At 55.9% G+C, this 13436-nt stretch overlaps 1 protein-coding gene across 1 annotated transcript in view; it reads left to right on the forward strand.

Annotated features, from left to right (window-relative positions):
• Positions 1-13436, forward strand: part of TSNARE1 (t-SNARE domain containing 1) — a 131887-nt gene that overhangs the window by 38386 nt on the left and 80065 nt on the right. The window contains 4 exon segments of the mRNA XM_057531654.1: positions 3840-3917; positions 4647-4716; positions 10412-10494; positions 13202-13299. Of these exon segments, the coding sequence (XP_057387637.1) occupies positions 3840-3917; positions 4647-4716; positions 10412-10494; positions 13202-13299 (329 nt within the window).

Below are 13436 nucleotides of genomic sequence, written 5' to 3' on the forward strand. Positions count from 1 at the left end.
TGTCGCAGAGCAGAGCCAGGCACAGACAAGATGCAGCTCTCTCCTCAAGGGCATCTAGTTCCAACCTTTGGGCTGTGACCTACAATGAGAAAGACCTCGTCTCCTGGCAGTGTCACACGCGAAGCTGAAACACAGGGTCTCCAGGGCAGCACTTACCCTGCTCCGTCCCAGACGCGCTGGCTTTTCTCCCTCTGTTTCTGGTTCAGCGTCCAGAAGAGGCCTCGGCTCGGGCTGGGCTGGCCCTGCAGCTTCAGGGTGGGCAGGTGGGGACCTGAGACCCGGATACCTCGGGCCTCCCAGGCAGAGCCCTTCCCGGGCTTTCCAGGGGAGCATTGCTCTGCGGGGCCTGATTTCTCCACAGAGGCTCCAGTCGGGCACAGTGGGTCAGGGAGGGCGAGGGCAGCGCAGGCCTGCCGTCTGGCAGCCCAGAGAGTGCTGGGACGGTAATAATAGGTGCCGTCTGGGTGGCACGCGGGCCGCAGAACTGCTGTATGAGGCCATCGTGGCAGCAGCTGTGGAGCTGGAGGAGGGTGAGGGCGCCCAGTACCCACGCTGGGTCCCCGCTGCGTGGGTACCTGCTGCACGGGTGTCACATCTCCGTGCTGCCCTGGGGCTGGGCTGGCCTAGAGCCGGGGCTGCAGTGGGTGGCCCCTGCTCCCTTCCAGATGCCGGCCCAGCTCTGCTCTCGCTCCCAGCCCGTGTGAGGTCTGCGGGCTGCTCTCCTTCGGCTCCGGCTTCCTTCCCTGTCCTAATATGTTCGAGGACTGGCCGTGGGTGTTGGGTGTGTCAGTAGCTTGTCCTTCTGTTGCTCAGGAGGGGCTGCTCCACCGTTTGTGTCCCGTCCACGTGGTGGGCGGGCTCCTCGTTGCCAGCTTTTGGCAGAGTAAAAGGGCATGCGACCGTCTGTGTGGACACACGTCCTCGCTTTCTTGGCGCGTTTGGATAAATACCTGAGAGTCGAATTGCTAGTCCAGTGTGAGTGTAAGTTTAACTTTGTAAGAAACTGCCGAACCGTCGTCCACAGCGGTTGTACGTTTTCAGGCCGCAGGGCAGCTGTGAGAAGCCCTGTGCTTGGCGTCCTTGCTGGCAGTCATGCTGGTTTCGGCCACTCAGAGCTGGCGGGCGAGGGGCCTCGCTGCAGTTTCAGCCCGATCTCAGCACCTGGGGCTTGTCCTGTGCTCTCTGTCCGTTCATCCGTCTTCTTTGGTGCAGTGTCTGCTCACATCCACATCCATCTCTTCCTGGGCTGCTGGCCTGTCGCGTGCATCTGCTCAGTCTTGATTCTGGAGACAAGGCAAGGGACCTGCCAGACACCTGTATTGACCCTGTGGTCCACGTTGAGTTAAGTTTTGAGTGTGGTGGATTTGGGGTCGAGGTTCCGTAGATATCCAGTTATCGCACTGTTGGTTGGACACGGAATGACCTGGGCACCTCTGTTTTCTTGTTTCTTTCAATCTGTGTCTCTGCTTATGCAGCCCACACTGTCTGATTACGGAAACTATAAGGCCAGTATTGAAATGAGTGGGGAATCATTTCCTCCTGTTTTCCGAAAGGGTTTCTGTAGAATTGGTATTATTCTTCCCTTAAATATGTGGCCACCATCTGAGATGACATTTTTTTCTCTGTGGGAAGATTGTCACCCACAGTCTCTTTAACAGTCTGTGCCACCCTTGCTGCGGTTCTTCTTGAGTGAGCTTCATTGTTTTGTGTCTTTCAAGGGACTTGCCTGTTTTGTCTGAGTTGTCAGAGTTGCTGGCATGAGTTGTTCCTAAAGTTCCCCTCGTGTCATCTGAATGCCTGTAGGACCTGTAGTGAGAGCTCCTCCTTCCTTCCTGATGTTGCTAATTTGTTTCTTTTCTATTTTGTTCTCAACTAGTCTGGCTGCAAGTCTATCAATTTTATTGATAGTTTCAAAGAGCCAGATTTTTACTTCCTCAGTTTTCTCTATTTACCCACATCTGTTTAACTGATTTCTGCTGACCTTATTTTGGGGTTGATTTGTTTCTGTTAGATCATTGACTTGGGCCTTTTATCCTTTTCTAATGTAAGTATTTATTGCTATAAATTATCCTCAGCACATTGCTTTACTTATACACAATTGTATTTATTATGTTTTCATTCAGTTTAAAATATTTTCTAATTTCCTTTGTGATGTTTTTTCTCTTACTAATGGCTCTTTGGAAGTGTGTTGTTCTTCAAATAATTGTCTATTTCCGGATCTCTTTCTGTTATTGGTTCCTAGTTCTGTTGTGGTCAGAGAATATACTGTGCGTAATTTCAACTGTGATCAACGATCGAGACTCGCTTTATGGCCTGAGGTATCGGCATCCTCTGCGAGTTCCTTGTGTGTCTGACAAGGACGTGCGTTCGGCTGCTGCTGGGTAGCGCATCCTGTAATGTCATTCCGGTCAAGCTGCTGGAGAGCCCTGGCGGACAGCTGATCTTCTGTCTGCTCGTGCTGGGAACTCCTGAGAGAGGGGTGTTGGCGAGTCTCAGTTTTGCCAGTTTCTGCTTCGTGTATTTTCACGCAGCGATACGCGGTGCATATTTAGGGTCATTTGTCTTTATCACTCGTCCCCGATATCATTGTAACCACGTCCTTTTGGTCTCTGGTTGGAGCCATTGTCCTGAATGCTACTCTGTCTGATGTCAGTTGTGGCCACTCCAGCTGTCTCATGATTACTGTTACACTGATGCATTTTCCAATCCTTTAATTTATAAGCTGTATCTGATTTTACATGTGAGCTGGGTTTCTTGTGTTCGGCGTGCCGTCGAGTTTGCTTTTGTCCCATCTGACATCTCTGCTGTGGATTGAGTGGTGGCAGCAGTTCACCCTGAACTTCGGTGACGACAGAGATGTTCTGAATCCACACTCCAGCTGGTCTTTACTGGCCACGCGTGGGCCGCGACGCACGACCCTGCTTTAGATGGGTTCTCTCTCGTGTCAAAACGTGTGTGTTTGGGGTAAATCTGCCATTTCGATAGTTGCTTTCTTTGTTTCCCTGTGACCCCTTGTCCTTTTTCTCTCTGCCTTCCTGTCTTTGGAGTGACCGAGTGTAGCGTAGTGTTCCGTGTTACCTCCACTGTTGGCTTACGGGTGTTCCTGTTTTGGAGCGGTTTTGCTTGGAGTGTGTAACAAGCGTCTTTAGCGTCCATGGCCTTCCCTCAGGGAACAGCCTCGCCTCCACCTGGTGCGTGAGCTCCTTACAGGACTCCCGTCTGCGCCCCTCCACCCCGCACATACATCACGTCTGACGCAGTTGGTACTCGTTTTGCTTCGATGACCACTGTCTCTTCACTAGATCAGGAGCGAGACAAGACGTCTTCGTTTGCCTGCACGCTTGCCCTCTGCAATCTTCAGCTCCTCCGGCAGATCCAAGCGTCCTTTGACCTCATGAGCTGCTTTTAACGTTTCCTGTCCTGCATCTCTGGCTGAAAGAGCTTCTCTCAGCTTTTCTCTGTCTGAGAATCAATCTTTATTTTGCCTCTAGTTTTGAAATATATCTCCACTGGGTATAGAGTTCTGGTTGACTGATTTTTTTTTTTCCGTTCTTTCAGTGCTTAAAGATGTCATTCCGGGGTTTTTTGGCTTCCATGGTTTCTGAGGCTGCCGTTGCCCTGGGGTGTGCCCAGCAGTGGGGGGCTTGGCCCGAGGAGCTGCCCTCTTTGCCATTGTCTTCGTCCCCCACTGAGCACTGTGGCTCCTGTTCCATCTCTGAGGCTCTGCTGGACCCCGAGGGGGCACAGCTGGGAGGGGTGACTCTGCCCAAGCATGGTGGCCCTGGGATCCGGCAGGCTGCGCGGTGAAGATGTGACCTCCCCCTCCTGTCTCCTCGCAGCCACCCAGATGGACCCGAGTGACCTCCAGGAACTGTTCCAGGAGACGTCGGCCAGCGTCTTCCGAATCAACTCGAATGGTGAGTCAGTGCCCTGGCCTCACCCCGCCCTGACCCGGGCCGCGGAGTGCGCTGCGCGAGGTTCGGGCTGGTGGCCTCCCGCGCTAGGGTGCCCCGCGGCCCAGGCCCGGCCGACGCAGGACAGCGGGGGTGGGGGCGGGGCGTGAGGCCAGCGCTGCGGGCTCGGGCTGGGCTGTGTCCTCGGCAGGTGCCCTCTCGGCCCCGTTCCTCCCTCCCCCGTCGCACGCCTGGGACCTGGACGGGCCGCCTGGGGGGAGCGTCAGAGCCTCCCTCAGACTGGCAGGGCCGCCCCCTCACAGGTCACCGAGGCTAAGGGTCAGGGCGAGAGCCGCAGCCCACGAGGCCAGGGCTTGTCCTCCGCTCCCTCGGGACACGGGGGCATGGACACGGGGCGGCCCGGGCTCCCTGCACCCTCGTGGGTGGGGGCTCCCGTTTGCCCTGAACGCTGAGCTCTCCCAGGTCAGAGGGTGCTGACCGGGGCGGGGAGAGAAGCCCCCCCCCACCCCAGAGCCAGGGCGAGGCCCAGTGGGGCAGCTCCCCAGGGCCCCTGAGCCCCACTCGGGCCTGGGCCCCGTCTCTGGGCAGCTGGGGAGAGGGCTGCCCTGGGGCCCTGCTGTGGGGCCTCGGCACCCGCGTCCCTGCGCGGAGGCAGGCTGGGCGCATCCTGGAGGGTGGGGACCGCGTGGTGGAGCCCCGCTGCCCCTGACGCCTGCCCCCTTCTCTCGGCAGTGACCTTCTTGGAGCAGAGCCTCCAGTCCCTGGGGACGCCAAGTGACACGCAGGAGCTGCGGGACAGCCTGTGAGTGTGCGTGTGGTGCGGGTGTGCCCTGCACCCACTCGCCCGCCGGCCTATCCACATGCCAGCCCGACGGCTGGCTGGGCTCACATGGGGCCACCCCCAACACGGATGTGTGACACCCATGTAGACACACCTGGGCACAGGTGTGCACTCGGGTGGCGGGGCATGCGTCTCTTGCACACTTTTTGCTTCACTGACTGTCCCCACACGTGTCTGCCACACACCAGAGCTCCGGCTGCACCTCCGAGGTCTGGGCCAGTCATCGGTGGGTTTAGCGTTCTCTGCCCGGATGATGCTTGATGCTTTGGAATTAGCTGTTATGGCAGCAGGGTAGGGCTTCCTCGTGGCGGGGCTCAGCCCTGCCCTCGGCTCCTTGCATCCCGCAAGTACCCTGGGAAGGAAGAGGGCAGGTAAGGCTATTCCCCTTCTTGGAGGAAGACACTGAGGCCCTGAGAGGGGTTGGATGTGTGGCTCAAGCTGCACCTCTCTCAGTGGACAGGCCAGAACCCAGCCACCCACTCGTCCGTCCGTCCACCCACCCGTCCTTCCTTCTCTCCGTCCACCCGAGCAGTCTGGGACCACCCCTGCCAAGTCTCGGGGTGCAGAGCAAGGCAACAGAGGGCCCTCGGCAGATTTTGTGTGCAATTCTACTTTAAATTATTCTTTATGTTTCTTTTTAAAAGTAGCACGTATTGTTTCCTGATTGTGAAAGTAGGGCGTGCTCGTGGGGACTCGGATGGCCTCCTGCCAGCCTCTTCTCAGGCCCACAGGTGTTCCGTAGAGTCGCGTTTCAGTGACTGATGTTCTGGATCCTGCTTGTTACACTTAGGGCTGGGGCTGTGCGTGCCCCCGTCACACACTGAAGACATGCCCTTCAGAGGCACAGACGGCGCTGTCGGCTCCGTGTGGTTGCTCAGCTGAGACGCGGGGCTGCTCTCGGGCTGCTCTGTCTTCAGCATCAGGAACGTGCAGTCTGTCTCTGTGCTGCTGCCTGTTTCCGGGTTGGGCTCCTGGAGTGGGGTCTCCAAGGTCAGACGGGTGGCCTTTTCAGAGCCCTGGCCTTCGAGCGCATTTCCTGGGCTGCCTGGTCTGGGGGCTGGAGGATACCATCACCGATGCGGGTCTGGAGAGGGGAGTGGGCCCTTCCCCGGGCCCCAGCTACTCCCCGCCCGCCCCTGCAGCCTCAGCTTCCAGGTCCACAGCTCACTGAGTGCCTTCCTGCCCCCCTCCGCCCCCCAGGAACCCCAGCCCTCTTGTCCCTCCTCCAGGTGGGGCTGACCAGGCTTCCTAGCCTGTGTGTCCTGGCCTTCCAGAGCCCTCCATGGCCCCATGTGTGGGGGGAATTTGTGCACCTCCTGGACCACTAGCATTTTTTTTTTTTTTTTTTGGGATTTTATTTTTATTTTTTTATTTTTATTTTTTTTCCTTTTTTTTTTTTTTTTTTTTTCAAACATCTTTATTGAAGTATAATTGCCTTACAATAGTGTGTTAGCATCTGCTTTATAACAAAGTGAATCAGTTATACATATACAATATGTTCCCATTTCTCTTCCCTCTTGCATCTCCCTCCCTCCCACCCTCCCCATCCCACCCCTCTAGGTGGTCACAAAGCACCGAGCTGATCTCCCTGTGCTATGCGGCTGCTTCCCACTAGCTATCTATTTTACATTTGGTAGTGTATATATGTCCATGACACTCTCTTACCCTGTCACATCTCACCCCACCCCCTCCCCATATCCTCAAGTCCATTCTCTAGTAGGTCTGTGTCTTTATTCCCGTCTTGCCACTAGGTTCTTCATGGCCTTTTTTTTTTTTTTTTTTTCCCTTAGATTCCGTATATATGTGTTAGCATACTGTATTTGTTTTTCTCTTTCTGACTTACTTCACTCTGTATGACAGACTCTAACTCCATCCACCTCATTACAAATACCTCCATTTCATTTCTTTTTATGGCTGAGTAATATTCCATTGTATATATGTGCCACGTCTTCTTCATCCATTCATCTGTCGATGGACATTTAGGTTGCTTCCATGTCCTGGCTATTGTAAATAGAGCTGCAATGAACATTTTGGTACATGACTCTTTTTGACCTATGGTTTTCTCAGGGTATATGCCCAGTAGTGGGATTGCTGGGTCGTATGGTAGTTCTATTTGTAGTTTTTTAAGGAACCTCCATACTGTTCTCCATAGTGGCTGTATCAATTTACATTCCCACCAACAGTGCAAGAGTGTTCCCTTTCCTCCACACCCTCTCCAGCATTTATTGTTTCTAGATTTTTTGATGATGGCCATTCTGACCGGTGTGAGATGATATCTCATTGTAGTTTTGATTTGCATTTCTCTAATGATTAATGATCATTAGCATTTTTAAATGACTTGAGACCAGTACAGAGTTGTCAAGTCTGTATTTTCTCCACATTGACAGTTGCCAGCTTTTGTATTTTGCCAAGTAAGGACATTAAAAAAAAAAGTACACTACCATCCACTATTGCCATCATATTAAAAAAAAAGATATTTCAGTACTCCTGAAGTAGGCGGGACCTGATCTCAGGAGAAGGGACAGTCTTTCAGAGTGAATAAATATAGCTTCATGAGAACCTCACAAGGTTGAGCCTGGTTTTCTCATCTTGCGTGAGACAGGTGTGGGCTTTGTCATTTCTGTCGGCCACCGTGAGCGGCTCTGCCCCGCCCCCAGCACGGGCTCCCAGACTGGCCGAGGTGGCCGGGGTGGTGAAGGTGAGGCTCATCGGTGTCAGCCCAGGGCACTGCTGGGACCCCCCGGGAAGAGTAGCTGAATGGATGGACGGTCCTTCCAGGAGCCCCGGGCAGGAAGTCTGCCCTGCGGCCTTACCTCCTGCTGGACGTCCTCCAGCTCTGCTCATCTTTTCTGAAATTGTTTTGGCTACTTCCGATTGGTTGTATTTCAACATAAATTTTAGAGTCAGCTTGTCCTTTTCTGTTTTTTGAAGCCTGCTCTAATTTTATATGGGATCACAGTGGCTCTGCAGACCCATTTAAAGAGAACTGACGTCTTAGGGATCCTGAGTCTTCCTGGCCATGAATGTGGTCGGCTTTCATCTCATTTACAGGTTTTGTTTTTTCCAGCAGTTCCTTGTAGGTTTTAGTGCACTGGTCTTGCATGTATTTTGTTAAATTTATGGTAATGATTTCATATGTATATATTTTTTAATTAATTAATTTTTGGCCGTGTTGGGTCTTCGTTGCTGTGCGCGGGCTTTCTCTAGTTGTGGTGAGCGGGGGCTACTCTTCGTTGTGGTGAGCAGGCTTCTCATTGCGGTGGCTTCTCTTGTTGTGGAGCCCGGGCTCTAGGTGCGTGGGCTTCAGTAGTTGTGGCACTCGGGCTCAGTAGTTATGTCTCGCGGGCTCCAGAGCACAGGCTCAATAGTTGTAGCGCGTGGGCTTAGTTGCTCTGCGGCATGTGGGATCTTCCCAGACCAGGGATCGAACCTGTGTCCCCTGCATTGACAGGTGAATTCTTAACCACTGTGCCACCACAGAAGTCCCTGTATTTTTATACTATTGTAAGAGGTATTGTTGCTTAAATTTCATTTCCGGTTTTTGGTACCGGTACATGGAAATACAACTGATTCTGTTTATTGCCTGTGCCCTGTGCCCTCTTTAGATTCCATATTCCCTAGGATTTTTCTGCATAAATGAACCTGTCGTCTGTGACAGAGACTCTTTCACTTGTTTGTTTTAAATCTCTGTGCTGCTTACCTCTTTTGTGCCATTAACAGTGTTGTAACCGTGTCCTTTTATAGGTAGAATGGCATAAACCTGTAAAGTTCCACGTGGAGGTAGGCAGTCCTGGAAGTGTACGCCCTGCCGGTGCCCGTTCAGGGGGCGCCGCCCGCCTCTCCTGGCAGTGACAGGATGCTGCTTTGACGTTACAGTCTCTCTTCATCAAGTTGATCACGTTCCCTTCTCTTTTCTAGTTTTCTTAGAGCTTTTGTCATGAATTCTTGTTGAATTTTGTCGGATGCTTTTTCTGCATAGTTTATTGAGATGATTTTCTCCCTTTTAAATTTGTTCTGTTAGTATGAGGGTTATATTAATTGATTTTGGATGTCAGACCAACCTTGCGTTCCTTGGACGATATGTTATCCTTTTTGTATATGGTTGGATTCAGGTTTCTAATATTTTGTTCAGGATTTTTGCTCCTTTGTTATGTGACTTTTGCTGCTCTTTGCTTTTAGATTCTTTGTTTAGGTTTTGGTGTCAGGGTAATGCTGGCCGCGTAAAATATAAGTGTCCCTTCTTGTCTGTTTTCTGGAGGACTCTATAGTGTTGATATTACTTCTTCTTTAAATATTTGATGGTGAAGTCATCTGTATTTGTGGGAATGTTTTTAAGAACAAATTTAATTCCTTCAGTAGGTGTAGAGCTGTTTAGCTTTTCTGTTTCTCCCTGATTCAGTTTTGATAATCCTTGTCTTTCAAGGAATTTTTCTTTTTCATCTTAGCTGTCAAATTTATTGACATTTGGGATTCATAATATTTCCTTATCTGGGTGGGAGGTGTGACAAGGAGGGAGGGCTCTGTGGAGCCAGTGGCCACGTGACCAAATCCCGAGGGGAAACACGGCGTGTGTCCCTGCTGTTTCCTGTGGCCTCCGGGTGACCTGGGAGGAAAGGGTCCCCGCACCGCGTCCTCGGCCCACGCCCTCTTAGGCTGGTGCAGGGTCTCCTTCCCATGCCACCCCCGTCCCCCTCTCCGCATGCCGCAGCTCCGTGTGACCCAGGGGCCAGCGTTGGGGCCTGGGGCCTGGGGCCTGCCCGTGCCTCCCGGGGCGTCCACCTTGGCAGACAGCGCCCGGCTCAATGGGTGGCCTCTCCGGAGCTTCCCATGTTCAGCCCGGGGTGGCCTGGTGCCCACGCCCGCTGCTGCCACGCGAGGGTCCCACAGGGGGCAAAGAGGGGCATCTGCACTGCAGCTTGAAGGTCGGGAGGGTCTCTGGTGTCTGCGCCCCACAGCCAGGCCAGGGCCCTTCCCTTGCTTGGGCCTGTGAGCCCACAGGAGGCCTGAGGACAGGGTCTGCCCCGTGTCACTCTGTCCACAGGGGCAGTGGTCAGCCCTAGGCGGCGAGGGGCTGGTCTTTTCAGCACCTTCAAGGTCACACTCAGAATCGTAAACCGAGGGGCTGGGAGAGGCCCTGGGCCCGGCCTCCCTGTGTTCCTGGGTCTGGAGGTGGGAGTCTCACCGTGGCCCCCAGAGGCCTGGGAGAGGGCTGAGCTTTCCTCAGCGGTGGTCCCAGGGCCACCTGTGCGGCCACCGTGCTTCCTGGGCCCCGACCAGTGCTGACCCCCAGCGGCCTTTCCACAGGGAAGGCTCATGGCTGGGGCCCCGGGGGTGCAGGTGCCGGGCCCGTGGCTTGGGTATGGGGTCCATGGGGGCCGGGAGGTGAGGGGCCTCGTGACGCTGACCTGAGTTCACCGTGTCACGTCATTTCCCCCTTCCCCCCGCCTCTCCCGCCCCCCTCCCGTGTCCGTCCCTCCCTGGGCCTGTCTTTACGTCCTTCTTCCCGTCTGCTCCCTTCTTCCTCTGCACGTCTCCTCCCCTCCTGTGCACTTTCCTGTCCCTCTGCGAGCCCCGCACCTGCCGTGCCGCCCTTCTGTGTCATCCCCCCTTTCTGCTGCCCGCCCCCCGTCTTCTCTCCCCTCCACACCCACCCCAGGCACACGGTACAGCAGCAGACCAACCACGCGATCGCAGCCAGCGCCAGTGCCCTGAAGCAGATGGCTGAGCTCCTGCGGGGCTGCCCCCGGGTATGTTCCCTGGGGGCCGGAGGGGGACGGGGCCCGGGGCCCGGGGTGGGGAGACAGATGTGGACCATGCGGCTGCTCGGGGCAGAGGTCGCGCGTTCCTCTGTTCACTGGGCCGCAGGCCGGGCAGCAGTGCAGGTGCCGTGGGCTCCCGGCCTCCTGGGCAAGAGTGGCCCGTCCCCCTGCCCTGCTCTACGTGCCTCACCCACCTGCCACCTCTGCGTGTGCCCTTCCTGCCACTGCACTCACTGTCGGCCTCCTCACCGTGGTCACGGCCACCGCATCCCAGGCCATGGCCCCTTCACAGCCCCCATGTCCCCGCCGCCCCTCCCCACTGGCCTCTCATGTACCTCCAGCCCTGGCCGGCTGTCTCTTATCCACACCCTACCTGCTCCCCCAGAAGTTGGGGGAGCCCAGAGCATGCAGTGTTGTTAAGCCCTCGCGGGTTACAGAGCGGGGGCCTGTTTTCTTCAGTGAAGCCTGTTTGTTGCCCATTTGTTGGCACGTGGCCCAGGGCTGCCAGCAGCTACAGCAGCAGAGACCCACCTCCAAATCCTAAGCGCTGAAGTGTGGCCCCTCGCAGAGAGGCCCTGCCCCTGGTGAGGAAGACTCAGGCCCCGTGGTGAGCCCCGCGGACGCCGTCCGGCAGTGGGCAGGCGTGGACCGCGGGCGCCGCTCAGCCTGGGCGGCACAGGGGTCCCGCAGAGTGGGAGGAGCACGTGTGTATTCTGTGCGCCCGGGGTGCCCGGAGGTCCCTTTGGAGACAGAAAGCAGACGTGGCAGACCGGGCTGGGGACTGGCCTCAGGAGGACACAGAGGGCTTTGGGGGCGATGGAAATGTTCTAAAACCAGGTGCTGGTGATGGTTGTATGACTGAAGCTTACACTTAAGGTGAACTGTACACTTGAGATAGATGGATTTTACCTAACAAAGTAGACCCAGCTCGAAAACTTGAGTTACACTTTGATAAAAAAAAAAATACACTTAAAAAAAGTCCCAGAATCAGGGGTCAGGGGTCCCCGCGTGGCGTGGGCAGGGTGCACCCGAGGTCTCAGGTGGAGGAGGCACTCAGAGCTTTGCCGGGAGTGGCGGGCACTGCTCTGCATGCGATATAACAATCACCGCCTGCTCGTCGGGACCAGAGGCGGGCGCCTGGTCCTGGCCTTCGCCCAGGGTTCACACAGCACAGGGCAGCGTCTGCAGCGGTTCTGAGGCCTTGGTGTTCATGGGCCTGTTCACGTGTGGCCTTGTGACGCATGTCCCCAGCTCTGTGTATGTCACGAGGGCTGGAAAGCAGAGTTGACCCCCTTGGGAGTTCACAGGGCTCACTTTTAGCCTAATACATCCTTCCTTCTTGCCATCCACCCACCCACCAGCCCCCCTGTCTGTCCATCTGTCCCTCCATCCATTTACCTGCCCGTCCACTGACTTACCCAGCCATCTACCCACCCATCCATCCATCTGAGAACCAACGAACATTTATTGACACCTACTCTGCCGGATGCTGGGAGAACACAAATGAGGTCCTGCGGGAGGACGTCTCGTCCAGGCGGGCAGCGTGGGGCACTGCTCTCGCAGGGAAGAAAGGCTGAGCCCATCACCCGGAGCTGGTGGTGGATCACATGGGCTGCAGAGCTTCAGATGTTTTGCTCAAAAGCACTAAATAGCCTCTTGGGCTCTTAGGTCTGTCCTGGGGCATACATATGGTGCCAACTACAAGAGCCTTACCTGGACACTGAAACAGACCCCACAGAGCTGCAGCCACACGGAACTGTGAGGCCCAGACACGGCCAAGTGCCCTCGAAGGGCAGGTGTTGGAGAGCTGGTCTCCCGAAACGTGTCTGGCTTGCTGGTGCCCCGCGGCTCCTTCTCACCCGTGGGCTTGCATGGGGTGCATGGGCTGCACGGTGGCAGTGAGGGCTGGGTTTTGGGACTTGAGACGCAGGGTCTGGGGCGTGTCCAGGGCCCTCCTGGGAGCTGACAGGAGGTGCTGGGGGCAGGAGGGAACCAGGAGCCTGTGTCCGCGTCCTGGTCCAAGCACACTGGGACGGACTGGCTTGGCTCCACTGGTGCTCGTGCTGTGTGGTGAGAGAGGAGGGGCGGTGGCTCCTGATGGCCCGGCGGTGCCAGGGTCCAGGGGTCCCATCCCAGCAGGACCACAGAGGCCGCGTGTGAGTGCCGAGGTGCTGGGGGCAGGATGGATGGTTTGCCGACTGCAGTTCTGACGCTGGGGATGAGATGCGGCGTCACCACCCGTGTGACCTTGAACAGGCCACTTAGGATCTTGTGCCCAAGATCTCCTGAGCTGTTAGATGGGGATCGTAACACCTCTCACCCGAGTAGTTTGTTCTGGGGACCGGACAGGCATATCACGTTAGAGCAGCTGGCCCCGAGGTCAGTGTTGACGGCGCGTGTGGTTTGGGTGGAGATGGTGTTCGCGGTGGTGCTGGCTGAGCCCGTGGAGCCCTTGCTGGTGTTTGAGGTGATGGAGATGACGGCACCGGGTGATGAAGATGGGGATGAACCCAGTTCCAATGGCAGAGGGAGTGGTGACGGCCGTGAGGCTGGAGATGGATGGACGGGGACGCTGTGGTGCAGGTGCCGCCAGGAGGGATGGGAGGGGCCCAGGAGCATAGCGAACTGGAGCGCCCAGGGATGGAGGGGCCGCGGGGGCGAGATGAGGCCTCGGCAGCCTGTTGAAGCTCCCCTTCCCCCCTCTTTGCAGCAGGAGCGTCTTCAGCTGGACCGTCTGAAAACTCAGCTTTCAGACGCCATCCAGAGCTATGGAGTGGTGCAAAAGGTGAGGCCCCTGCAGGTCCCCTGAGCACCCACTCTGGGTCGGCCTGGTACAGTCCCATCCCCCAAAGCAGAGGAAGGGCCACCTTGCAGACATTGGATAATCGCCAGGATCTGGCTGGTGGGACCGCAGCATGCGTG

This window comes from Balaenoptera acutorostrata, chromosome 17, assembly GCF_949987535.1.
Source record: "Balaenoptera acutorostrata chromosome 17, mBalAcu1.1, whole genome shotgun sequence".
Lineage (NCBI taxonomy): Eukaryota > Metazoa > Chordata > Mammalia > Artiodactyla > Balaenopteridae > Balaenoptera > Balaenoptera acutorostrata.